Source organism: Saccopteryx bilineata, chromosome 7 (assembly GCF_036850765.1).
Source record: "Saccopteryx bilineata isolate mSacBil1 chromosome 7, mSacBil1_pri_phased_curated, whole genome shotgun sequence".
NCBI lineage: Eukaryota > Metazoa > Chordata > Mammalia > Chiroptera > Emballonuridae > Saccopteryx > Saccopteryx bilineata.
This window is the reverse complement of record NC_089496.1, coordinates 46775423-46803409: the sequence shown is the minus strand read 5'-3', so window position 1 is coordinate 46803409 and position 27987 is coordinate 46775423. Positions and strand designations below refer to the sequence as shown.

General features: G+C 50.3%; 1 protein-coding gene across 2 annotated transcripts in view; it reads right to left on the bottom strand.

Moving 5' to 3' along the window:
* Nucleotides 1-27987, bottom strand: part of WIPF3 (WAS/WASL interacting protein family member 3) — a 76786-nt gene that overhangs the window by 9439 nt on the left and 39360 nt on the right. For both annotated transcript variants that reach the window (XM_066239605.1, XM_066239606.1), the window contains exons 3-5: nucleotides 12344-12476; nucleotides 9314-9445; nucleotides 3653-4375 (exon numbers count right to left, since the gene is read on the bottom strand). In XM_066239605.1, coding sequence (XP_066095702.1) covers nucleotides 3653-4375; nucleotides 9314-9445; nucleotides 12344-12476 — 988 coding nt within the window. The remainder of the gene's footprint in view (nucleotides 1-3652; nucleotides 4376-9313; nucleotides 9446-12343; nucleotides 12477-27987) is intronic.

Here is a 27987-nt window from a genome sequence, read left to right as displayed (position 1 = left end):
TCAGATACAGGAATGCATGGGGGCGGGATGCTGTAACCTCCTGTGAGGGGTGAGGTATTGAGACCTTCAGATGTAATATGATATGGAGAGTGACAGGGCGGCCTCCGGGGCCAACCTGCTTGGAGCTGAATCTCAGTTCTCCATTTGGGATAATAACAGACGATCTCTTGTGCCTCAGTTTTCTCATCTGTCAAATGGGAATAATAATAGTACACATACCTCCTAGAGTCGTGAAGAATGTTAAATGAGTTGATTTAAGTCAAGCTGCATGTAGTGAGGGCTCAGTAAATGTAGCTGCTGGGATAATCTTAACGACAATGACAGCCATCATCACCAGATGGTACGGCCCGCAAGGGGAACCACGGCAGAGTCCTCAGAAAGGGGAGGGCTGTCTGTAGGTGAGGCTCAGAGGGAGGCTAGATTAACAGCTGTTGGGGGCTTGCTCCTGTCCCGTGTTTCTGCTCACACCCATTCCCCTGCTTTGCAGACCCTCGTTTCTCCTTCCAATCTAAACACACCCACCCACCAGGGCCCAGCTCGAATCCCACCTCCTCATCAAACACTCCGATGGCCCCGGGGAAGGCTCGCTCTCCTCTGCCGAAGCACTTTTGTCTGGCTCACGGGGGTGTGTGTGTGTGTGTGTGTGTGTGTGTGTGTTGGAACGGCTGTCTGGCCTGTCTGGGCGGGCAGGCCTTCAGGCCTTCTACTCATCCCGCTTCACGAAATGAGGACAACCGCCCGCTGTTATTGTGCCAAGATGTTCACAATTACAGCCTCCTTCTCCTCCCCCCAGAAATTACCCTTGATTTGTTCATGGAAAACGAAGTTTCACGTCCAAAGACACAGGGAAAGAGGCCAGACAAGCATCTGCTCCTGGCCTTGCGTCTCCTGCTCTGGAGCTGGCCTGGGTGCCCGGCCCGCTGGCACCACCCGGGGCAGCTGTCTGCTCTCCCCTGCCACCTTCAGGCGCCTCCCCTCCCTTCGGGCTCTGCCCAGCCCCACTGCAGCCACAGACCCAGTGCAGGAGGCAGCTCTCAGCCCGCACCAGCCATCTGCTCAGCCCAATTCCCTACCCCCGTTCCTCACATGTCCGTCATGTCCTCAACTCCCCACTTCTGAGCTGTACCCCCAGTCTGTGACCTCTTGGTCACATTCTCAATTCCTACCAGACCCATGTGACCAGGGCCCAGAAACCTAGCCTGGAGTTCAAGGAACTGGGACGGCTCGCCATGGACTGGAAGCGTTCTCCAGGGATAAGAACCACCGAGAGAGTTCTAGAGTCCAGTCCAAAGGGCACCATGACAGTTCTGCCTTCCAATACAATTACAGACCTCCTGCCCCCCCCCCCCCCTGCTCTATGCCCAGGTCCAGGCTGCCAGGCTCCCTCCCCAGCTCCCAGCACGGGCCTTCCACTTGGGTACCTGAGCCACCCCAGGAGTGAGGGACCGTGTGAGCACACGGGGGGACGTGTGCATGCAGGCCCATGCCTGTGGGCCGACAGACAGCGCTCCACACTCTGCTTCCTTCGAGCTTTTTAAGAAAATAATCTCTTCCTTCCTCCCCTTCCCGGAGTTCCCTTCCTCGGTACCAGGGTGCACTGGGATCTCCTTGCTCCCACAAGCAGACCAATGGGGCTAAGGCGCTGCTGACCCCCTCTGGATGAACGCTGCCCTCCACGTGGAAAGAGAGAAGGAAAGGAAATAAGCCAGCTACACGCAGCGCACTGCAGGCACCTTTTCTAATCTCTGCATCGCTATCCTCTGTGAAAGGCGTTATTCCTATAATTCTCATTTGTCAAATAAAAAGAGGGCAAGGTTCAAGAACATTAAAAAGAAACTGGATGAGGTTACACAGGAGTAGGTCACTTACCACGCATTGAACTCAGATCTCTCCGAATCTAAAGCAAAGTGTGTGTGTGTGTTTAACCACACAATGAACACTTAAGAATCACAAGTATCAGAAGGGGCCCGCCGGTTCTAACTCTGACCCTTATGGAGAATAGTAGGTTGAGAAGAGAACGATTAGAACCTTGTCTCTGTGACTAAGAGCCTAAAAAAATATTCTTGCCTTTTATACCAGGAATTCCCTTTTAGAAACCTGTCTTCAAAGATATCTGAAATGTAGACTACAATTGCTATATGTGGATTTCCTGCAACATTATTCACAATAACAATGGACTCAACTGTACATCTAACACTAAAAACAGCACAATATATATACTGATTATCATAGTAATATGCTTATAAAGAAATTTTAACAATTTAACAAAGGGGCTTTTAATATAATATTTAAAAAAGCAGAACAGAAAAGAGTATATATACAAAGTGGTATTAACTATGTAAATATATAGATACATTCAGAAAAAAAGAAAGGAAACATCCAAATATGACAGTTATTACTTCTGGGTGATGCTATTCTAGGTGATTTCAATTTCTTTCTATTTGTGCTGCAATGAGCTTGTATTATTTTTAATGTAAGGAAATACATTCAAGGAACTTTATGCATCACAGGATTTTCTAAGAGACCCAGGAATATGTGTGTAAGTGTGGATGTGTGTTGGGGTGTGTGTGTGGATGTGGGTGTTTCTTTAAATAATTTTAGGGTGTTATGAGTGTGTTTACACACAAGCATGAGTGTGTGTGGATGGGTGGGTGTGCAGCTCATTCAGAAGAACACCAACAGTGAATGAAGCCGTTCCACTACATGAACATAGTCACAGGGCGTGTGGACCGCATCCGAATCATCACTGCTAGACAGGTGTTATTCTTAACATTTGGCTGAAGATACAGACCCTTAGTTTTCTCGAGTCAGCAGGAAAACCTGCCCCTAAAAAAAAAAGCAGAATGCTAATCCATTCTACGGAGGTCCTGTGAATTTCTGGCTGGAAGCCAGACTGTAATAAGTTAGGAAAAATTAAACAGGAGAGCTGGTTAGAGATATAAGAACCCCAAGCCTCCTCCACACAGGGAGTAAATTTGAGTCTGAATGATGACATTAAGAATAAATAGTCCTCGGCCAAGGCTGGGTAGCTTAATTAGTTAGAAAGTCATCCCCATATGCCAAGGTTGTGAGTTTGATCCCAGGTCAAAGTACATATAAGAATCAACCAATAAATGCATGAGTAAGTGGAACAACAAATTGATGTTTCTCTCCCTCTCTCTTCCTGTCTCTAAAATCAATGAATAAAAAAGGAAGAAGAAGAGATAGGCCTCCTCAGATCTCATTGTTGTCAGATGGGGTTCCAGCAACTGCCTGAGGGGGGAGCTGTTGCTATTCCCACTTTGCAGATGAAGAGAAGGAAGCAACAGAAAGGCTAAGGGATTGTCCAGGGTCACACACCTAGCAATAGCAAAATGTCTGAAGCCAGAGCCCCGGTCTGGTGGTCTGCATGATCTTGGACAAGTCCTCCAGCCTTCCTCACTCGTGGTTTCCTGTCTCCAACATGAATACCCCCAACACAAAGTTCCATAACAAGTCTTCATTGCGACCCACGGGGACACTGACTAGGTCTGCTCTAAACCCAAATCCCAAGAGTTAAGACATGACAAGATTCCCAAGAGGCTCACAGGAGCAGGCTTCTGACTGTGGCCCTGACGCCTCCACAGTTGCTGCCAGCATGGAGCGATCCTCTGACCCGCCGCCCTGGACTTACCTGGGCCTCGGCCAGGCCTCTTCTTCTGCAGGAAGGGCGGAGCCCCGGGCGGAGCGGGCGGGGCCGGCGGGGCGGGCAGGGCCTGCGCGCTGGGTTTGGGCAGTTGTGCCTGGAAGCTGGGGGACTTGGGGGGCAATGGGGGTGGGGTTTCACAGCTGTTGTTCGTGCCTGGCACAGGGGGCGCAGGCACCAAGGACCTTGGGGTGCATGCGGCATAAAGGGGGAGTGGTGGCGGGGGTGGCGGGGCGGGGGGCTCCCGGGCGTCTTGGGTGGGGCTGGCAGCATCCGCAGTGAGCCCGGGGTACCCGCACGGCGGGAGGAGAGGGAGCGGGGGTGGGATGGGCGATAACTGCAGGGGGGCCAGCTGGGGCTTCCCCGCCTTGTCACTAAGAGTGGCGGCCTGGGGAAGCGGAGGCGGAGGGGGCGGCGCGGGGGGCAGAGGGGGTGCAGCTACCAGGGCGTTCCCTTTGGTCTGGGAGCCGGGCGGGGACACCAGCGGGGCTTTGACCGGGGAGGAAGAGGGCAGGGGTGGGGGTAGGGGAGGCGGCGGCGGGGGCGGGGCGGGCACGTTGGGGCGGGGCGGGGCTGTCCTGGCAGTGCCGTGCGCCTCGGTGGCGCCGCCTAGCCTGGGAGAGGCCGGGGGGTTCAGCGGGCCGCCGATAGTTTTGGTGGGAAGCCGCGGCGAAGGCGCTCGGGAACCAGGGGCCTGCCCTGTCTTGCCACCTGGAAGTGAGACAAGTTCGGAGTTAGCGACAGAGGAAAGAGAAACCTCAAGTGTGGGCAGTAGTCACCCAGCTCTCAAGCATGACGTTGGTGAACGAATTGCAAGGTGCTGCTTTCTCCCTGCCTGTCCATTGAGAGGCCTTAGGTGTAGCAGCTGTCACACAAGAGGGGCAGCGGGATCAGCCCTAAGGTCCTTGCCAGCATTACGGCGATGTCCTTCTCTGGAACAAGCCCAGCTCGGGCCACCAACCTTTCGACTGCATTCCACGCCCTCCTCTGCCAGGGCCTCCCCGTCTCCCCGCCCACGCCCACGGCGCAGGACTCTGCCCGCCCCCTCCGCCCTGCCTCATCTCCGGGTCACCTCTCACTCATTCACTGTAGGTCCATCAGTCCTAAGTCCTAGTTTGGGTCCTCGCGTGTCAACCAGAATCTACTGGGGAGGGAGGTGTTCCTCACTCCCAGCGTTTGTGGACAAGACCTTAGTTTCTGCATCCAGAGCTGAAGCCGCATGCTCCCCTGAATATCTAAGGTAGCCTGGAAGCCAGCGGGAAGAACGCCCTTTCTTGGAGATCCATGCCCAGTGACTGTGAACCTCCCAGTCTGTTGGCCTCTGGATGCGCCAAGCTCCCCTTCCCAAGGGTGTGTGCCCATTTCTAAGGGGTTCAGTTGTCTCCTGGTCGTCTGGCCTCCTCACCCCACACATCCTCCACCACGTCAACCCCAGCTTGAAATCCAGTGCCTTCGTGGCTTCAACAACAGCTAATGGCCCACAGTAGGCATTTGTGTAGGTGGACAACTGCTGTGGGGTTGCTCCCTGGGAGGGGCCTCGTCACGCTGCACACCCTTTTGTCACTGCTAGTTCTTTCCATTTAGTCCCTCTGTCCCTTTAAGGAGAAAAAGGTTCCACCTCCTGTTTTCTGTACAGAAGATCCATAATCACTGCATTAAAAATAATTCTTCCCAGTAAATACTGTGCTGTCTCAGAGGAATTCAGACCTATCTCGGCACCCTTCCATTTTATAATCTGCAAGAAAACATGCGGAACGCCCTTGAAAGCACGCTAGCTTCTCCTGCCTCCAGCTTCCTGGGTGCCGCAGAGCAGGACACACGGCTTTCAGGGCAGGTCACTGCCCAGCCTCTGCTGCTGCTTTGGAGCTGTTTGGTCAGTAAGGCTCCAGCATCTTCTCCCAACCAGGTGCTAAGTCCTACCCCAAAGTACTTGATGCCAAAAATCAAGACAACCAAAGCAAGGTGTGATCCAGGTGACTGGGGCTGAAGCTAAGTGGGCAGGACTGCAGTGTCCGCCTTTCCAGTTAGGCCCCTCCTCTGGCTAGGACCTGACAGTCACCTGGACAGCACTCCTCGTTCCAGGTCTCAGCTGTGGAACGGCGGCTCTGGAGGCTGGGCAGTGACGTTATTACTTGTCTGTTGAGGATTTTCTTTGGGGTGGTTCTGGAAGAGATGCCTTAGCATAGAGACCCACTCTGGCTGACTTGTGCCCCCCGGGTTTCTAAGGCAGGCATCGCCAGAGCAGCCTGGCTGACCAGGTCCGGGAGGGCAATCCCCCACCTGGCCTTCCACTAACATTCTATGTGAGGTCAAAGGCAGGGGTCAGTCTCAGGGATTCCTGCCTCCAGCTTCGCAAAGCTGTTTCCACAGTCCACACAGATGGAGATGGGGAGCCCGGGCAGCTCCCTAAGCGAGGCAAGACCTCCTTGTGCCCAGATGCTGGATGGATGTAAAGGGATCACACATTTGGGGGTCAGTCAGAATCAGCCCCTGAATAACCAACCCAAACTTTTTAAGTCACTGAGAACACCACCACGTCGCCAAGACGCAAAAACCTGTAAAGCGAGTCAGTTCAAAGAGGACAGGAGCCTCAGCTTACTGAGCAGCCGACCAAATGAGGAATGGGCAAGCTCATGTTTATCATAACGTGAGCAGCAGAAGCAATATGGCACTAATCCGATGCCTTTGGCTTCTGTTCAGGCCCACTCTGGGATCACGCCGAGGGCTGGCAGTGAGTGTCTAAGGGGAGACCGGCGGGAGGGAGAGGAGCTGACAGCATGAGTGCGGGTGAAGAAAGCAGGCAGGCAGGCATCCAGCCAGCAGAGAGCTGGACCGTGAGTGTCAGGGGAAGGAAGGGAGGAGGCTTTTCCAACACAGCATAAGCGCTAGCTCGAGAACGCCAACAGAAACACCGACGGAGACCAGGAACCGGGTGGGGCAAGGCCAGTGTGAGTGCATCCAGGGAGCGGCACCAATAGGAATGGAATCAGGGCTTTTCAAAAGACGAACCAAGTCTTCTTTCAATGGGCGTATGTTTCCAGAAGACCTTGGATGGCATGGAAGTTTCACTACACATTCCTGACAACCTGGTGATATTTACTCATTGCACCTTATTTTAATGATCACTCTCTGGGAGCACACTAAGTCAGGACCTTATTATGACTTTTGGAGACCCTGGACACTTTTGCTTTTGTGGGCCTCTTCCTGAAGAGATATTTTGAATTACATTTTTGTGACTGCACTGCTTTGAAGACAAATATAATCTTTGACCCTAAAAGTTTGTGTGTTTTTTTCCCCCTGATATTAAAAGAAATTCAAATATTTTCATGGGTTCCGAAAGTATAGCCCGGAACCATACGACTCACTCACACATTTCATTCAACAAATATTTACTGAGCACCTACTATGTGCCAGGCATTTTTAACGCAGTGAACAAAACACATTTCCTGCCTTCATGGAACACTCATTTAGAAGGAGAAGGCAAAAAATAAACCAGTAATTATGTAATACGTCCAATGGTGGTAAGTAATACAAGAAAAATAAGTCAAGATAGAAGAGATAGGGAATGAGGGGTGGGACTTATTTTATATGGATGAGTTAAGTCTGACTAATAAGTTGGTCAGTTGCCAGTTGAGCAGAGACCTGAAGGGAAGGAGACAGTGAACCATGTGGACACCTGAGGAAGAGTGTTTCAGGCCAAGGGAGCAGTCAGTGCAAGGGCCCTGTGGCAGCAGTATGCCTGGTTTGTGTGAGAACAGCAAAGAAGATAGTGTGTGGTTGGAGTGTAGGGCTGGAGCCAGCCAGAGTGGTAGGAAAGAAGATCAGGAGATAACGAAGGCCTAAGTCCTTTTCTCTGAACGACAAGGGGGCCGATGGGAGAGTTCTGAGAGAGAAGAGCCGTGGCTGTCTCACTCTGACTTGGCCCTGGCCATGCATCTACCTGTTGGTCCTGTCCTTGACTTTGCTTCCTGTCACAGGCATCACTAGTCACTTCCTTATGGATGTGATTCCCTCTAAAGAGATCGATGCTTGACTTCACGTCGTGGCTCAAACGTCTGACGCGTGCGTCTGATCCCTGTTAAAACCTGGCTGGGTTATTTCTGTGAAGAGAAACTAGTGGAAGTTTAATATCCCGAGGGGTGTTTCTTTGATGCCGTGCAGGGAGTTTGAGAAAGAAGCGGGCACAGTAGGGCGCCAACTCTCAGGATGACCTCGGCACTCTATTGTCTGATGACCTTCAGGAAAATCAAGGAAATGGAGTAGCCTCTGAGAAGGTTCAAGTTGGATCTCAAAACAACCTAGAGCTCTTATCAGTGGGGGACGGCAGCAAATGCACTCCCTAATGTCAAAGAGCCACGGAGCCCATTGAGAAAGTGAGCCAAGTCACACGGTAAATGATTCTATACCAGGAATGTTTGGGGCTTGATATTCCCTGGTTTAATGCAATGCTTTGAGTTTTTCCAAATAAAGGAAAAACTTTTTTTTTTTACACACAATAAATATATATTTTCCTACTTCAATGCAATGTTTTTAAAACATCTGATACTCACTAAAACACAAACAACTGTGATAAGCTGGTTGCAAAAATGGCCTTGTTGATTGTCCATTCATTCCTGATTCCTTAACCTTTGAAACATAATCTTGCAGCTCCTCTCAACAAGAGATGAAGTCTTTCCCCACCCCTATGATTTGCTTTGAAAAAGAGGCAGTAATGGGAAGTAATACCTTGCCAATTCCAAGGCTAAGCCTTAAGAGACATTATATGCTCTGTCCTCTCTGTTGGAACCTTGCCACCACTATGAAAACAAATCCGGAACACTCTGCTACATATTGAGTGACTATGAGGCTCAGTCAGGCCATTCATCCCACCTGAAGGACCAAGGATATAAGAAATATAAGATCAGCAAAGCCACCTAACCAACCTGTATCAGAGGTCCCCAAACTTTTTACACAGGGGGCCAGTTCACTGTCCCTCACACCGTTGGAGGGCCGCCACATACAGTGCTCCTCTCATTGACCACCAATGAAAGAGGTGCCCCTTCCGGGAGTGCGGCGGGGGGGGGGGGGGGGGGGGGCCGGATAAATGGCCTCAGGGGGCCACACGCAGCCCGCGGGCCGTAGTTTGGGGACGCCTGCTAGATACTACAGGGAGCCCAGCTAAGATCACTCTAAATTGCCAATCCATGAATTATAAACAAAATAATTGGTTGTTAAAAGACCCTAAGTTTTAGGGTATTTTGTTACACAGCTTTACCTAACTGACACAATGACTAAGAACCTTTATGACTCACTCATTGCCAGTGAGGCCACAGTTGATGGCATTATGATCCTCTACTGTGATTTAGACCTTCTGTCTGTACTTTGCAGTCTGCTCCACAATCACACTGTCACCAAGCACTATGCACTATGGCAAGTCATTCTTCATCTGTTATAACGGGAAGATTTAATCTGACGGATGCTGTAAAAGATCCCTTGAGTGCAATTCTGTGCTTTGGAAACATCCGGTGCTTAGGTTCCCAAAAGCAAGATCCCCTACCACACAGCTGCTCTCTGAAAACATGCCCCTTACCTGCACGAGAAGGGTTGCCCAGTGGGGTCTACAAGCGAAGGAGTTAAGGCCACAGATAGCTAGTTCGGATTCTGCCTTACCTGCTGCATCCCTCTGGCCTGCTGGTCGCAACACGGGAAAGCCACCAGCAAACAGATCCCCCAGGGCTGGGGGGGTGCTCCCTCCTCGAGAGTTGGCAGAGCCTCCTCCTTCTTTGTTGGTTCCTTTAGAACCTTTAGAGAGAAGAGGCAAGTAGATGAGGACTTGTGAGCAGAGCTGAGCGGCCGGTTCTCATCCCGGGCCGTGGTCCGACACTGCCCGTGACAGCCTTCCCGTCCTCTGACCTGCAGTGTCACCTTCTAGGTGGCATCTTTCCCATACACTCTCTGCCTGCTCTATAACCCACAGATTCATGCCCGGCCCTGTTTAGTGCCCTCTTTGGGCCTCCCAAAGAACCATCCTGCAGTAGCCAACCGCTCTAAAAAAGGACCAAAACCAAGTGACCTATCCACTGCCATTGAGTAGAGGCCAATGGAGGACCTGGCAGCACCTTTTATTTATTTATTTTTTTTGTATTTTTCTGAAGCTGGAAACGGGGAGAAACAGTCAGACAGACTCCCACATGCGCCCGACTGGGATCCACCCGGCACGCCCACCAGGGGGCGACGCTCTGCCCACCAGGGGGCAATGCTCTACCCCTCTGGGGCGTCGCTTTGTTGCGACCAGAGCCACTCTAGCGCTTGGGGCAGAGGCCAAGGAGCCATCCCCAGTGCCCGGGCCATCTTTGCTCCAGTGGAGCCTCTGCTGTGGGAGGGGAAAGAGAGTCAGAGAGGAAGGAGAGGGGGAGGGGTGGAGAAGCAGATGGGTGCTTCTCCTATGTGCCCTGGCCGGGAATCGAACCCGGGACTTCTGCATACCGGGCCGACGCTCTACCACTGAGCCAAACGGCCAGGGCTAGCAGCACCTTTTAAATGAGAAAACCCAAGCATTGCAGGTGTGGGGCTGGTCCTGTTTCCCACTGACTGCGGCTGTGGGAGGACGAGCCAGAGAAACACCACAGATGGAACTCAGACGGTCATGTTAGAGTCTTGTCTGTCCTCCGCAGAGACTGGCCCGATCCGCCGCAGGAAGTGGAGGTCTGCAGTGACCTGTGCGTCTGCACTTCCCTTCCCCGGAGCTCACTCCCCGAGCCCGCACGTGTCCCTGTGCCTTCTCTTCAATGAAAGAGAAAGCTCGTGAGCCCCAGAGAAGAGGTGTCACTATCACTAGTGCCACCTTCCAGGTGTGTGTGGTCACCAACTACGTAACATGAGAAGACCTTCGGCTTAGACAAGGATTTCTGGCAAAAGAGCTTCATTACCTGCAGCTAACACACACAGAGAACTTAAGGCACAGTGCCCACTGGTGGAGGAATAGAGCTGGGTTATTCTCAATATTAATATTACCCATTACCTACTCATTGGAATGATTGATTAGAAAGTGAGTGTTCCAATAAAATGGACTTATCTGTTAATTGGGCTTAACCAATCAATGCGCCTCACCAGAAACTAATTTTTATTGTAGTTGTTGAAAATGCTTCTTAAAATAATTTGTGTATACTTGTGTATTAACATATATAATTACAGATACTAGATACGATCATATCTTTAGGACTATTTTTGAGAATTAACATACATTGAAATTGCAAAAAGACATAATAATACCTTACATTGATCAATAGTTCTGTATCTATTATTTTAACCTTCCACAATTTTTTTTAAGTGAGAGGTGGGGCAGCAGAGACAGACTCTCACAAGCACCCCAACAAGGATCTATCTGGCGAGCCCCCTCCAGGGCGATATGCTGCTCCATTGCTCTGCAACCAAGCTATTTTAGTGCCTGAGGCAAGGCCATGAAGCCACCCTTAGCACCCGGGGCCAGCTTGCTTGAACCATTTGAGCCATGGCTGCAGGAGGAGAAGGAGAAGGAGAAGGAGGAGGAGGAGGAGGAGGAGCAGGAGGAAGAGAGAGAGAGAGAGAGAGAGAGAGAGAAAGGGGGAGGGGTAGAAAAGCAGATGGTTGCTTCTCCTGTGTGTCCTGATTGGGACTCAGACCCGGGACTTCCACATGCTGGGCTGACACTCTACCACTGAGCCAACTGGCCAGGGCTACCTTCCACAATCTTGACACATACACAAAAAGAGCAGGTATCATCTCTCCCACTTTGCAGGTGAGCAAACTGAGTCTAGAAGAGTTTCCTCGGTTTGCCTGGGAGGAGAATCAGAAGTCATCTGACCCAAGCACAGGGCTTGTTTACCCTAGCATATTCTAGAAGACATAGAGGGCTGCAGTCATGCGATCCTGTGAGAGAATTTTGAATAAATCTTCTTCCTTGTGGAAAAATAAAAATATTGCATTTTCTGATGTTAAAACTTTACTTTTCCTCTCATTGAGTTTCTCTCACTATGTTGGCACAGTGATATTTAAGTGTTATCTCACAATGGACCAATGCAAAGTGGTGTATCCATACAGTGAAATATTATTCAACAATAGAAAACGGGTGCGGTGTTGGCTCCTGCTACGTGGATGGACCTGGAAAGGAGCCAATCACAAGAGGCCACATACTGTACAATTCCATTGACATGAAATATCCAGAATAGGCAAATCCATAGAGACAGAAAACAGATTTAATGGTTGCCAGGGACTGGGGATGGGTTGAGAGGGGAGTGACAGCTAATGGATACGGTCTTTCCTTTTGGGGTGATGGAATGTTCTGGAACTAGGTGAAGGTGATAGCTGCCACCACACTGTCAATGTTTAAATGCCACTGAACACTTTCAATGGTTAAAATGCTGAATTTTTCAGCATATGTATTTTATCACAGTTTACAAAGTTATCTCAGCATGAGATTTTTTTTTTAAGCACCCAAGGGGTGATGGTAGAAGATGCTCCATGAACTGTCTGCACACCTGGAAGGGAAGTTCTGATTCTCTCACCCACGTGGCCTGGACACCGAGCGGGTCTGAGGTGGTACGATGTCTGTCCTGGGCCACAGACGTGGCCCCTGCCCTGAGCAAGCCCGCAGGGTCGGGCGGAGCCCCACTGGCCTCCCACGGCTCACGGCAGTTGGTCTGGGCCCACATGCTCACTTACTCTCGATTTGCGGGGCACTGCGGTCATTGATCTGTGTGACTTTCCGGAGGCGAGTTCCTTGCTGGATGTCAGCCAACAGCGCACTCCGACCTTTGGGATCTGTCTTTCTCAAGCTGGAAGCATCTGTACTTCCCTGTGAGGGAGAAGAGGGTTTGATTATAATCACGTGGCACAGCTGCAGACAAGCCCACTGTCCTGTTCGCCACCGGGTCCACCTCTCGGAGTTCTCTCCTTACCTGTTCGCCCTGCGCAGCACCATTCCCAAGGCCGATCTCACCTGGACCTCTAGGCAGTTGCCCACAAGTCTCGTGGAGACTTACCTCCCACCCAGCTCACACCCCTCTGCCTGGGGACCTGCAGTGGACTCTTTCTTGTGCTCAAACTCCCATAACTCTTTTTATTTTTTATTTTTATTTTTTATTTCATTTTTTCCGAAGCTGGAAACGGGGAGGCAGTCAGACTCCCGCATGTGTCTGACCGGGATCCACCCGGCATGCCCACCAGGGGGCGATGCTCTGCCCCTCTGGGGCGGTACTCTGTTGCATCCAGAGCCATTCTAGCGCCTGAGGCAGAGGCCACAGAGCCATCCTCAGCGCCCAGGCAATCTTTGCTCCAATGGAGCCTCGGCTGCGGGAGGGGAAGAGAGAGACAGAGAGGAAGGAGAGGGGGAGACTCCCATAACTCTTAAGGAAGCTTAAACCACAGGCCCTCTTCCCCCGGCTGAGCCCCACCTGCAGGCCTGGGCTTCAGTCTGGGTGTTTCCAACCCAGCTCCCAGGTTCTCAGTGACCACCGTGCCTGCTGTCCCAGGCCCACTCCTGGGCCAGGTCCTTTGCTGACCGCAGCTTGTTGATGGGAGTTGGTCCTGTCACCCTGTCTTGCCCTGGGCTAGTCTCCTGAGTGGCGCTAAGCCGCGTTCAGTCCCCTGGCATTCACCCTTCCTGCTGTTGGGTGGCCCGTTCTGTCTCATAGCTGTAGCAGACTCGGCCTCAAGGGGCTGGTTTTAAGGGAGGGATGGTGGCTTTCGTGTGAGCATGGAGCAAAGGGGAGAACTGGAAGCAGGAGGGGTCAGAAAATTAGCGAGAGAGGAAGAGCAGCGGATTGCGATGAAGGTTTTAGGAGCTGCCTTCTCCGTGTGCCGGAGCGTGTCTCCCCAATTCTCCTGAAACCTGTGTCAGTGAGCTTGCCTCCATTTCACAGATGAGGAAACTGAGACTATGAGACTGTCTGTTCAAGGTCACAGGGCGAGGTTCAAACCCAGGTCTGCTAAATTCCAAAGGCCATGTGCTTTGTATTTTGCAGTCAAGGTCATCGTGCCATGGTTAGGATAAGTGTCCTAAGAGACTGCTAAAATGCGTCATCACTGTATTTGTGAGAATAACCTTCACCTAACTCTGCAAGTAGCCCTGAGGTCCAACTGTTTCATTTCCATTGTAGCTCGAGCTGACACCGCAGGGCTCTCCATGGGCTCCCAGAACCAGGGGCGCCGGAAGGAACACATATAGACTGGCGGCAAATAAGGGGGAGGAGTGAGCTGCAGTGGAAGACGTTGCCTTTAAGACAGGAGTTAGAAGGTTTGTACCACGTGACCCGAGAGCTCGTTAACCACTCCCCAGAGCATGAAATAGCATGTGTCTTCAGTGTTCTCCTTAAACATCACCACTTCAGAGGTCTTTTCTGGCTCCCAGTCTAAATATGCCCCCCCCTGCCCCGCCCCCGTACTCTCTCTCAGAGCACCATATTCTTTTTCCGGGATGACTTTTTATCATGCAGTGCACATTTTCATTTCTGTTTTCACTGGGGAAATTTTTCATTTGTGCTTAAGAGTTTAAGGTTCACTATCCCACACTTCTCTCTGTTAGGAAAAAGATCACACTCATTTAGTTCAGCAATATGTCTCCAGAGCAGAGAACAGGACCTGGCCCCAGACAGGCTCAATAACAGTTTCCCGGGTGAATGAATGAGTGGACGGGTGAGTGAATGCAGGCACTAGACCCCGGGTGTGTCATGCACGGGCCCTGCCCTCAGGCTTGTCCAGGGAGACAGGACAGACAGGCACGGAGTTCAGCCCCTACATCACGCAGCATAGGGCCAAGCACCCATGGGAGTCCCCTAGAGGGGAAGGCCCCTGAGAATCCAGAAACGGCCATATTTGCCAGGCTGAGCAGGTGCAAGGGAGATACGACACCTTAGCAGGTCCCGGAAATACCGACAGGATTTACGCATCCTTGCTGTGGCCATTTGCTGCTGTTGTTGTGGTGGTTCAGAAAGAGACAAACCGGGTTTGCTGCCTAGACAGTCAGAGACTCTGCAGTGTCACCGACTAGAAACAGCGGCACCTGTGGCCTCAGCAACAGGGTGCCGAGTCAGGATTTTCACCGTGTGACTTCAAAGTCGGGTTCTCGTGGTCTGGAAACATGCTTTCTGAGTCCGTGGGAGGAGCTCATGGATGGTGGTTGACAACAGAGTTCTGAGCAAAAGACTCCAACCCTATCTCTCTATCTGTGTTTCGGGATGCAGGTAAGAATGCACAAATATAGCAGGGCATCCCCACCTGGCAAGCTTAACACCCATACATGTACATGATATATATATATATATATATATATATAAAATTATATATGCAAAATTATATATATAAAGTTATTTTAAATTGCAAAGTTTTGAGATTTTAAATTTTTATTTATAAATAATGAGTGACAGGAATGAAGGGTCAATAGAAATGTCATGACCCTCAGCCAAGAGTGCTGGAAAATTTTTGTAAAGAATCTGGCATAGTGACCTCAGGCTTGTGGCTTGTATTATGGTCAGGGGTAGGGGAGAACATGCCTTGTCATTTTCTTCCTAGTTACAAGGCAAACAAACAACATGGTCAATTATAATGACGGCCAAATGACCGAACTCGGGCGGTCTTGAGGAAGGCAGGGTTAGAGAAGGGTGTCCTGTTTGAAGAGATAACCGGAGGCGAGCCAACCTTAGCCCTGGTGACGCAGCGGGGGGTGGGGGGTGGGGTGGGGTGGGGGGTTCGTCTCAACTAATTTAGACTCGGTTTTTAATTTATTATCAAAATTCATTCCCCCTACTCCCTGGCTTTGCCCATCCGAGGTTCCTCAAGTGAGGGTTATGAAGAACGTTGTGTGTCCTTAGGATAATGACTTTACTCTGATTCCCTACTTAGCACAGCTCTCAATATGTTCTTGCCTCTTCAATATGTCAGATTTGTTGATAAACAGCTTTCAAATCAGCAGGAGGCTATGACAAGGCACGTCATGTTTACAAAACGGCAGTTCAGCTCGCGGGACCAAGTTTAACAAACCTTCTGTAACATCCCGGCTCTCCTTCCTGCTCACTGTCGGCCCTGACGGTTTTCCACTAGAGGGCTCCCCCTCCCCTGATAGTAACACAACATCCTTCACTCTTCTCCTGGGAGGTGAAAAAGAAGGAATAACTTCATGGCTAAGGTGACCACAAAGACGCAGGCTTACCGGGTGTTGCTCCCCAAAGGGCGTCCAAAAGTTTGTTCATTTGCACATCGAAAACTATAGTACACAGTGACAGTCATTCCTGTCATCTGCAATATTTATTAACAAATCAAAATGTGCTCCTTAAAAAGCTCAACCCTAAGAAGTCTTGTTACTGTGGTTACGGGATACAGAAACTGGGAAAGAGAAGATTTCCAAACATTCCTTGGGCTTTTAGTCTAGGCAAATCCTGATTATTGGCAACTTTACTAAAAATATAATCCAGGGAGAGAAAGCCATTCCTGGACAGTTTTCCCATGGCAAATATATCCACTAACCCCCCTCCACCTCTTTCTCCCACAAAACAAGAAACTAAAACATCAAAGTCCCCTCCGGTTCTTCCTGGTTGTACTGCTGTGGAGTGTGACAGTTTGGTGAGTCTCACACAGGCTTTTGTTGACTCAGATGTCCTAGGGGAGGCTTCAAATGGAATAGCCCTGACTTTGAAAAGATGCGAAGCAGCATAATAGTGATGCCAATCAGCTCATGGCTGGGGCTGCAAGGGCAGAAAATCTGGAGTGAACCAATAAGACTAGCAATACAAAATCTAAACGACAGTGAAGTGCCTGCCCTTTCTTCTTGATAAATGATTAAAGCTTTTGCATATCCCCGAGTCATTTCAACACATGACCCAGTCAGCTTTCAGTGTAGCTTGGGGGAGGAAGGATGGAAGTTGAGCCCAGATCAAAACTTTGAAATGCACGGTCTTCCTGCTATTGGTCACCCTGCCACCAAGGGCCAGGCCGCATCCGTCCGATTAATACCGGTGTCTGCGCGACACTGATAAACATCGAGCTGGTTGATCCAAACCTAGCAGGTTGTTTGTCTCAAGGATGACCTAAACCCTATCACTTTCATACAGTTTCATTCAGCCTTGCAGACTCTAAAGATACTTTCTCCCATGAGGCTGTTACACCTAAAATCAGTACTCAGATTTTCAGGCACACAGCCTGCTCCTTATCCCAGACTTCAGCCTCCTCCTTCCTCCTCCTGCCTCCTCCGAATTTGGGGGCAGACAGGTGCCAATCACAGTCAGGGTGCCTGCATGTCATTAGCATGTCTGAATCCCAAGGACAGCCAGCATGCCCTGCAGGCTAACAGAGAGCCTGGGTTCACCAAGAGAGAGCCAGTGAGTATTTTCAGACAACTAACTACCCCGTCAGGCCTAATATAACATTCCCTGCACCCCACCTGTGCATGAGTCAGGTTGTTCCAGAATGAGGCATATTGCAATCTAATAGTTCTATGTCTCGTTTTCAGAAATGGGTACATGCAATTAAAATCTATGAGCGAAATAAATGGGCCCTCTAATCTTTTTCAAAGCCTGGTTTATTGAACAACAGACTGTCACCTAGAGTCAAGAGCGGTCTTAATACATTGCCACCTCTCTTATCAGGAGGTGAAGAAAAATTAGGGCCTTTCCATTGGGGCTACAGGCTTAGCAGGTGAGCCTGGTCCTCTCTCTACACCCACAAAGAAGTCCACCCACCGGAGCCATCTTACCCACCGACATGACTGTGGTTACTCTATGCTGGTGGCTCCCTCCTTGACCATCCTGGAGGCCAACTCGGACCCCTCCCTCTTCCTCTTTCCCAGCAGCCACTCAGTCACACACTCCTGTTGATTCTCCCAGAGTGATTTCTCCGGAGTCTGCCTCCTCTACTCTGTCTCGATGACTCTGATCTAATGTTGGCCACCACCACCTCTGGAACCCATCACCTGGTCTTCTCCCCTCCCCCCCCCCCAGCTCCCAGAATGTTTATATAATAGAAGGGACATGCCACTAATCATGTCCTTCCCCTCCATGAAACTCTGAGGGCTGCTCACGGTCCCTGGAGTCGTGTTCAAGTCCCTTCACGTTGAGCAAGACCCTTAGTGACCGCCCAGACCCTCCGCTCCCGGGGTACTCTGGCCGAAGCGCACCTCTGGACTTGAGCTGGGGCTAGTCTCTCTGCTCCTTGTACACTGGTCTCCGGGCTGTTTTCCAGGAAGCGTCCTGACCCTGGAAGGCCAGGTGAAGAGGCCTTTTTTGTTTCTAGAGCAACATGCTCACTCCTAGCGGAGCACCGGCCACCCGGATCGCGTCACTCCGCCCCAAACCCGCCGTGGTTTCCACCTCATTCGAAGGCCTCGTTAATGTGAGCTGCTGGGCTCGGCTGCGTTCCCCATGCTGCCCTGAGTTTGCCTGCAAATGCCAGGACTTTCTATCCGCATCAGTGTCGTAAAGCAGTTCCGCTGCGTGGCCGGTGCGACCTCTGGCATTCGTTTCCAGCCGCAGCGACAACTACGATTCCAGCACGAAAGAGGGATCTGCGACGTGTATCAGCAGAGCCCATGGGGCAGGGGTCAGAGGCAGGGGCCGGGGGGTCCACTCTCCCGGAACCATACGTTAACAAGGCAGTCAACACGGGGACGATGGATCGGACACGGGACAGAAACACGCCTCTAAGTGCACGGGCCGGTGGTTTAATCTGCACCACAGGAAAATGAGCGTGTGGGTCGTTCACGGAAAGTGCTGGAGAGAAGGAGCTGAAAACGGCAAACAGACAGCGGCACAGCCAAACCCTTGGTTACTAATGCAACCCAGTAGTATTTCAGATCTGAGCACTGACTCTGTGCCAGGCATTGCGTTAGAAGTGAGGGGACTGTCAGCATCCTGTTGTCAGGGTGTGTGTGTATGCGGGTGGGTGTGTACATATGCACACATATCACATATGTGTATGTATGTGTGTGTAGGATATATGGACACACACATCTATTTGTATGGATATGTGCAGTACATAATGCGTGTGCATAGATATACATTCCTCACTGTTCCGTTTCTGGACCTGTGCCTCTAGGCTGGTCCCCACAACCAGGGTCTCACCCTCAGGGCTGCCCTGCCAGCGCCCCGTGTCTCACTCTCCTTCTCGAAGGCTCCAGGACCCGCCATTCTCCACCAAATCAAGGAATCCAGTTCCACTGCCCCGAGAGATCCTTCCACCTTATTCTGTATTTCTTGATGCGTTCAAGCTACTGTGGATTCCTCACGTGTCTCTTTTCTACTCGCAAGTCCTGTGCTCAGGCTTCTGCCTCTTCTTGAAGCGCTCCTAACTCCCTGTCCCCAACCCCACCTGGCCATTCCTGCCGTTCCTGCCAGGGCGGTTACTTCTCTTGTAAGCTTAACGCCAAGAAGAGTTGACTTGACAAAATCTCTTTCTCTTTAACTTTGTCAATGAACCTTCTCCTTGGGTGATCCACACCCGGCCCCACGGCACCGTGGAATTCTCCACTGCCCTACTCAGACCTTGCCAAATATTAGAGCTTTATATATTGGTGTTTCCCTTCTTTTTTGAGTAGAAACTCTCAGCATGCATGAGCTAAGCCATTCCCTGTTTAGTATTAGCCTATCTTAGTTTTTTAGAGAATCATGTGAGCGATCCATCAGTATTTCGTGGAAAGCAACCCCATAGACACCTTAGGCCAAGGGTCCCCAAACTATGGCCTGCGGGCCACATGCGGCCCCCTGAGTCCATTTATCCGGCCCCCGTTGCACTTCCGGAAGGGGCACCCCTTTCATTGATGGTCAGTGAGAGGAGCATAGTTCCCATTGAAATACTGGTCAGTTTGTTCATTTAAATTTACTTGTTCTTTATTTTAAATATTGTATTTGCTCCCATTTTGTTTTTTTACTTTAAGATTTGTGCAGTGTGCATAGGGATTTGTTCATAGTTTTTTTTATAGTCCGGCCCTCCAACAGTCTGAGGGACAGTGAACTGGCCCCCTGTGTAAAAAGTTTGGGGACCCCTGCCTTAGGCTCTGGGTCTTGGACATCTGTCTGCTTGGGCGGAACGGGTGGGTGTGGGACCCTGAGCTGCCGCCTTCAAGGTTCCGCCACAGCCTGGAGCCTTCGAACCGCCCTCACGCGTTCTAGCCTTTGGTCGCTCTGTCCTCAGAAATGAAAATTCAATTCAGCACCCTTCTCTCTTTTTCGATGAGGCCAATATTCCTAAGGCTGTTAAGACTAAAATGAAATGAAGAGAAAACCTGATTTTAAAACCTACATTGGATTTGGAAAGAACAACCTTGTAAATAACAACAACAAAAGGCCGGCATTGGGAGTCAAGGGCGTGGGAACAGGCTAGGAATTGCTAATAAATGATACATCGTTTGAACAGTGTCTCAAATCTGGTTGAGCTTCCATATCTTCTATTTCTTTTAGACAAAAAGTCCTACCAAAATGAAACATGCTTGCCCGCCCCCAACCCTCCCAGCAGATTATCTGCAAACTCCTTCAAGTTCAGCTGATGACTTCAGCATGACTGTTCCTGTTCAAGGCTTTCTCCTGTACATTCCCAGCTTGAAACCTATGACTCTGACCCCATTTCCGTTTGAAATAACCAACTTTCACTGAGACCTAGTCCCTCCTCCTTACTGTGCACACACAGGTGATTCTGGAGTCCGGGAAAGGAGGCTGCAACAGGCCAAAGGTGACAATGACAACAATAACAATAACAAAAAGGGATGAGAAGACGTGTGTGTGTGTGCCAGGCCCTGAGTATTCTACATAGACTAACTCATTTAAAGGCACTGGGCAACCCCTTGATGTCGGTACTAGTGATGAGTACTATGTCCAGTTTACAGATGGGGCACAGAGCCAAGCAGGCTATCTGTCTGCTACTAGTAAGGGGAAGGCTGAGAAGTGAGCCAGCCACCTTTTGACCGCCACGCGGTACAGCCTCTTACTAACACCACCTGAGGAGGTCGTGAAGGCGAAACACCCAGGAAACCCACGGCCAGCCTGCAGCCGGTGAAGGAAGTGATCCAGCCGCCCTCTGGCGTAGGACCCTGGCAGAAACTGCCTCGCAATGAGTGTGACAGCCAGAGCGGAAAGGAGAGGGCGGGAAGGGAATCAGAAGAAACAGCAAGGATGGGTAGGGAGAGGGAGCCTGTGTGCTGCTCAGGGGGCCGGGGCCCACGGAGCTGAGTGTTAGACCTTGGCCAGGGCCGGAAATGAAGGCCAGGGTGGAACGATGGACTCTGAGAGTCGGATGGGTGCCTTAAACGTGAGCCAGCAGCCGTCCTGGCAAAGGGAGGCCTGAGCGCGCTTCAAATGGAAACTGCACAGTAACCCTAGGCGGTGAGGCCGATCCCCCACCTGTAAATAGCCTGTACCTGAACCTCCCTCGTCAGGTAACACAGAACCTCCGCGGCCAACCTGCTGGTCCACCTCCCTCTTTCCAAGTGTCAGCCCCTATCCCCTTTCACACCCCCCGCTGGCTGGGGGGCCGGCGTGCGGCAGCCCTTTGCTAACTCGGAAATAGATGAGGGTTCCGAACAGTGCTCCGACAGGGAAGGAGACAAAGGCAACAGAAATAACCTAGAGGGGGGCAATTCCACAGTTTCTAGAAAGCTCAAGGTGTCTGATCTAGACTTTCTTTTCTCACAGTCACTCTTCTAGGTCCTTTGTGCGGAGAATCCAACAGAGTCTGCTGGGTCTGGACTTGGATTGGATCCTAGAGAACCAATGACTCACAGCTTAGCCCAAGGGCGGTGCCGAAAGGGGTTCACTGCGGGTCTGAGGACACTCCTGTCCATTCCAGAATCTGCTTGCACACCTCTCTGGTTGGGCCCTTCAGGTCACCAGACTTGGCTGCTCAGCGTGTATGCTCTATCGCTCTGTCATCGGACCTAGGCCAAATATAAGTAAATACAGAAAACTAGATATTTCCATGCCATCATTTTCAGGAAAAGTCTACGCTCTTCTTTTAGTCCTTCTAGCATTGCCAAACTGAGGCTGCCATCACCCAACGGCAAATACCTGTGTGCGTCTCCTGTGGGCAGGGACAGGGCAGCGGGGAGCCGGACACATCCATATATTATACTTGCTGGGTAAGACCCAGACATTTGCCAGCAGAGCAGAAGGACCTGGAATCTACTCAGTCTATCTTTGGACCTTGCTGGCCTTTATGCAACAGAGACAGGTCACTACAGAAGGGGCTGAGTGTGCGGGCCCAGGCTTGTGTTTCTAATGGCTGCTGAACATCTCCACATAAGTGTCCTACGAGCACGTTATGTGCAACACGTCCAAAAGAAACTCGTTACCTCTCCCCTGTATCACCCATCAATGACGGACAGACACACCCACACACACACCTGTTATTCCCCTTGCGGCATGGATCTGAACAATACCCTTCTAGTCAACCAGGCTCAAAATCGAGAACTCCCTAGATCACACTCTTGGTATTCTATCATTTCTCACAATTACCTACTACCAACTTCACTGCCAAAGTGTGTCTCTAATTCCTACCGCCCTTTCTAGTTCCTCCACAACTTTTTGTGTTCACGCTTCACTTATATATAATAAACACATCGAAAAAACTCACTCAAATAAAATAAGTTCTCTAAGGGGACAGTGTGAATTTAAAATCAAAACAAGTGTTGTTATTTTTTTGCTGTGAGAATCAGGGAGGGAGCTCGCTGGAACACCCAAAGTGTGACTCACGCAGCCGTCACTCATTAACGACATTCCTGGATATGGTTAATAAAACAGAGCCACCTCAAAGCTGCCCTTAAAAATACAGTAGCATCTGTTTAGCGGCATGCCAGCAATTCTAAAGGAGAGCAGAAATAAATTGAAGGTCATGACAGCTGCAATGAATCAAAGTGAAACGTAGGCTTTCCTTGTTCTTAATAACCATCAACATGGCTTTGTGACAAGTATGACAGGGAAAGAATTGTACTTAAAAGGAACGACCTATCATCTGAGGAAGTGAATTGTAACAGAATAAAAGGGGGTTGGTGGTGTGGTGGCTATTTTTAATTCATCTCTCTCAACTGTATTTTTGTCTCATACCTCCTAAAATTAGGTCCACTGATTGAGGCTGTAGTAGTCAGCTGACGCATCCATTGCTTCTGCAAACTGAGACTTATCTCCACCTACTGTCCTCCCTTTGCAATGATGGCTTTCTGCCTCCATGGCGTCTCAGGGAAGTCCACCCTACACAGGAAGGGGCTATACAGCCCTGCTCGGGGCAAGGTCACTTAAAGACCACCCAACTGCCTGACCTGTGGTGGCGCAGTGGATAAAGCATCGACTTGGAAATGCTGAGGTCGCCAGTTTGAAACCCTGGGCTTGCCTGGTCAAGGCACATATGGGAGTTGATGCTTCCAGCTCCTCCCCCCTTCTCTCTCTCTGTCTCTCCCTCTCCTCTCTAAAATGAATAAATTAAAGACTGCCCGGCTACTGCCAACAGTGATGACAGCCGTTCCCCTTTCAGGCTGAAGACTGTTCCAATCACGGAGCTTCTGAAAATCACAAGACTCTTCAAGGAAGAGTCAACAAGTCGATAGAGTCAACAAACATCAACTGCCTTTGATATGCCAGCTTCCACTCTGAACGCTAGTTCATTTAATTCCATGGCAGAAAATAGGACATTATATGAATGTAAGACACTGTAAAAAGTTAATACATAAATGTTTAAAAAAAATTGCATTGTGGCCCTGGCTGGTTAGCTCAGCAGTAGAGCGTCGGCCCAGAGTGTGGATGTCCTGGGTTCAATTCCCGGTCAGGGCACTCAGGAGAAACCCCCACCTGCTTCTCTACCCCTCCCCCTCTTGCTTCTCTCTCTATCTCTCTCTTTTCCCTGCCCAAAGCCATGGCTCATTTGGAGCAAGTTGACCCTTGGTGCTGAGGATGGCTCCATGGCCTCGCCTCAGGTGCTGAAATGTCTCAGTTGCCGAGCAAGGGAGCAACGCCCCAGATGGGCAGAGCATCACCCCAAAGGGGGCTTGCCGGATGGATCCCAGTCGGGAGGTCTGAGGGAGTCTGTCTCTCTGTCTCCCCACTTCTCACTTAAAAAAAAACCCCACATTGTAAAAATCTCACTAATCTGTGGTACTTGTGCTGTTCGTTTTGAGGAACAACACCATCAAAGGAGTGGTTTTAAAGATGATCCATCTTTAACAAAACAGTGGATTTAAGCCTTAACAAAGCCTCTGGTGGTGACAGCAGGGGAGGCTGGGCGTGTGTGGAGGCAGGAGGCATAAGAGCACTTTGGTCATTTTTGCTCAAGTTTGCTGGGAACCCACAACCGGTTTCAGAAACAAAGTCTATTTTTAAAAAAAATCAAAGCATACACAAAGAGAGAGATACATTCTAGTGTCTGTATGACAATAATTAAAAGAAAATCATAATATTAAAGCACCGTAGTCACCTAAGTCATGGGTCGGGGTCGAGGGAAGTGGACACCCCAGATAACACCCCTGGCCAACAGCTGGTCCCCAGGACTGGGTCTGCAAAGTGCGTTTCATCGTTGAATTAATGGCTGCCTGCACAGAGCTTTTTGATCTGTTTTGCTAACAAATGAATCAGATAAACCCTCGATAAACAAACAAATCTGTAGATGCAAAAGCGCGGTGGAAAAGTCCGCGGGAGCAGAATCCTAAACAATGGCTGTGTCATCTTTTTATGGAATGAGGTGGAGCATAATGAAATAAAAATAAAGTTCATTTTTTTATTTTATTTATTTTTCTCAAATAATTGGGGGAAATAGCACCATGGTTCTTTCTGAAAGAAAAACAGCTCGGTGAGCTTTTGTGGTTGCTCCATTAAAGACTTTAAACCCTGCTGTCCTTTGGCAAACGCACGTCCACACAAGGATATCCTGCGGCTCACCCGGTTTAACATCCACTGCCGGCATACCTGGGCACCAACATTCCAGCAAGAATCAGTAACAGCCAGGCCCCGAGAAGGGAGTCCACGGCTGCTGCGTGGCGTGTGAGCAGAGCAACCCGCTCTGCGGTGGCTAAAAGGCCACCCTGTAATGGATGCTAAAGCCATCTAAGGTTGCAAAGCATTAGACGCGACTCTCCACATCAGCATCTAGAAATAGAAGTCGTCTGTCCATTGATTCTGAAATGCATCACTACCACAGCGCACTCAGCACTTTCAGGAGCTTTTTCAACCAGCTCTTAGAGGCAGAAGGCCCCTTCTAATCAGAGATTCTGTTTTTCTAAATAGTAGACAACATGAGGCAGAACAGAACGAGTAAGAATAAAACGAATAAAAAAAGCACAAAAACTTGGGGGGAGGGATATGCACGCATAGCAGGGGGGTGAAGATGCCACATGCAGGTTCTCTCTGGGGACGGCTGACTCTGGAACTCGATTCGTCCCCACGCGACCTTTCCGTGAGGTGTGGTGGCGCAGCAGAGAGGGGACGTCACTGAGCTGATGGAGCTGGAGAGTGGCTTCTGCCCCGGCCTACTAGCAAAGGCCCTGAGTATGCATATGCTAGGGCTACCATAACAGTACCACAGCCCGAGGGGCTGAAACAAGAGACATGCATTTTCTTACAGTCCCACAGGTTAGAAGTTCAAGATCAAGGTGTCAGCAGGGTTGGTTTCTTCTGAGGCCTCTCTCCTTGGCTTCCGGGTGGCCATCTTCTCCCTGTCTTCACATGGTGCGCCCTCTTTGTGCATCCGTGCCTTGAGCTCCTCTTCTTATAAAGACACCGGTCATATTGGATTAGGGTTCACCCTAATGAGCTCATATAACCTTACTTTCCTTTTTAAGGATCCCATCAGTCACATTCTGGGGTCCTGGGGATTAGGACTTCAACATATGAATTTAAGGGGGGGGGGACATAGGTTCAGCTCATAACATGTTGGGTCTGTGACTAGGTGTTGAGACTGCGTAGCCATAAACCACCTCTCACTACTGGGTCCCTCTGACATTTGCCTAAAAGAACTTGGTAGTTGCAAATAAGCAACCTGGCTTAGGTCAGTTCCGCCTCAGGGTCCTCTGCACGCCTCAGTGCATCTGAGTCCCTCATATGTAAGAGAGGATACTCACTTTGACCCTGACCTGTTTTAACAGTGTGTCAGGGTCAAACACATGTTAAAATTTGTCCACCTGCTGTCACATAATGTTAATGCCAATAATCACTGGTAGACATTAATATTGTACATTAGACTGTCACACTCTGTATTTTAGTTTCCAATTTCATCTCGCTGAGAATTAAAGAACTGAACCACAGCTGAAAATTCTTTTGAGGACCTCAGAATAGTGTTCTATAAATACAGAGAGAATTCTGGGAGGAGTACATCTCTGCTGCAACCTTTCAAATGCTTTTTATGCTAAGGTCACCGCCAGCAGGTGGCTTGGCTGTGTCACATGAAGTTCAGAGACCCCGGTGAACCCTAAGGAAGGTGCGCTCTCATTCACGGGATGCCAGTTTCTTGAGCAGCTCCCAAGGCCACCCCGTGAAGGGCAAGGCCACCACGATCTTCCTCCTTAGAGAGTTCACCTTCTCGTGCAGTGAAGACAGACAAACAAAAAACTGATAAGTGTGCAAACTTGGTGAGATGCTCCCCAGACGTGCCTGCCGCAATACAGTGTGGGCTTTGGCTCTACATGAGTTCAGATGCAATCTAAAGCCAGGAACATGTCAGCAAATGGAAAAAGAGCATCCACAGGCACAGACACAGCAGCGACAACCACTTTTATGGTTCTACCGCCTGCCGAGCACTTCCCGTGTATTCATTTATTTAGTCTTCACATCGACGTAATGAAGCAGGTAGTGTTTTAACAGGGAACAATACTAAGGCACAGAAAGGTTAAGTACTTTCCCCGAGGATACACAATTTCCAGGACAGGCACACAGGAAGTCGGGCTCATGTGTCTTAGCCACCGCTAGAAGAAGGGCCCCCGCAGCCGTGCAAGGGCCCCTGTGGCAGTCCTAACGAGAGAAGCACTACCTGAGATGGTGATTCTGCCAGCCCTGCTCTCGGGCCTCCTGAGCCTGGCTCCCCTGGGTTGTTAGGGGTGTCCTAGGCATCTTTGACATAACCGTAGCCATGGAGGTGATGTGGTGCAAGGGATGGAATGCAGGCCAAAGAGTCCACAGACCCCACCAGTTGTGTGACTCTGAGCAAGAGCATAACCTCGCTGGGCTTCAGTTTCTTCCTCTGGGAATGGACCATGGCTACAGCAGGTGCCGCACGCCTGTCCCAGCGGCCGGCTTCCGCCAGTTCCCGCACACGCTCACTGCTTTTGGTCTGTGCAGCCAGGGGGACTTCCCCAGATCGGAAAGTGCCCCCCCCAGGACTGCAGAGAGTGCCACAGAGCGATGAGAGCTGCTGGAGCCCCTCACTCCCACACAGTCTTCGGGGTCCCCTACAGGGGAGAGCCCCACTTTCCCTTGCTTATGTCCCTCCTCTCTCTCACTTCCTCACTTCCTTGTCTGGGTGTCCAGGAATCATGTCCTAAATAAACTGCTGGCACCCAAACCCTTGTCTCAGGGTCCTTACAGGGGAACCCCCAGTGAGCCATGATCTTATCTCGCTCACAGGGGAACCCCCAGTGAGCCACGATCTTATCTCGCTCACAGGGGAACCCCCAGTGAGCCACGATCTTATCTCGCTCACAGGGGAACCCCCAGTGAGCCATGATCTTATCTCGCTCACAGGGGAACCCCCAGTGAGCCATGATCTTATCTCGCTCACAGGGGAACTCGCAGTGAGCCACGATCGTATCTCGCTCGTGGACAGTGAGGCAAGATCAACTGAGGCTCCACGGGACAGTGTTTGTTAAATGGTCAAGCTGTTCATAGTCACATGTTAGAGGACCACTATTTTGAGTAATCATACAAAGGCACTATGATAATTGCCACGGAGAAGTTTCCATGCCAACAAGTGGCTTGGGCTTCACCCCTTCTTTTTTCTAAGCCTGTTCTCCCAACCTGAAAGCTAGCCATTGTCAAGGGTCTATGGCAGGATTCCCAAGTTCGGGGCGGGGGGACTATTATCTGCCAGCAAAGAGAATCAGAAGAGGTTTGGTTAAATGCATAATTGTTCTAGAAAAGAGGTTAAGGGGCCTGTCACCAGGCAGGAACGACACACAAAGTGACAGCGGGTCAGGGTCCCTGAGGGTTAGTGCTCTGGACGTCAGAGCTGAGAATTAGGAAACAGGGTTCTTGGGCAACTCCTGGCTGGTCTTGGTTCTCCTTGGAATCTGGGTCTTAAAGTAACACATTTCAGAAAAAATGTGACCTTATATAGCTGCCATATGTCCGTTCGTATCACCAGAGAGCTAAACCCAGGGTGCCCCTGCTTTTGTGAGTTTCTGCGTACGGACTCTCACT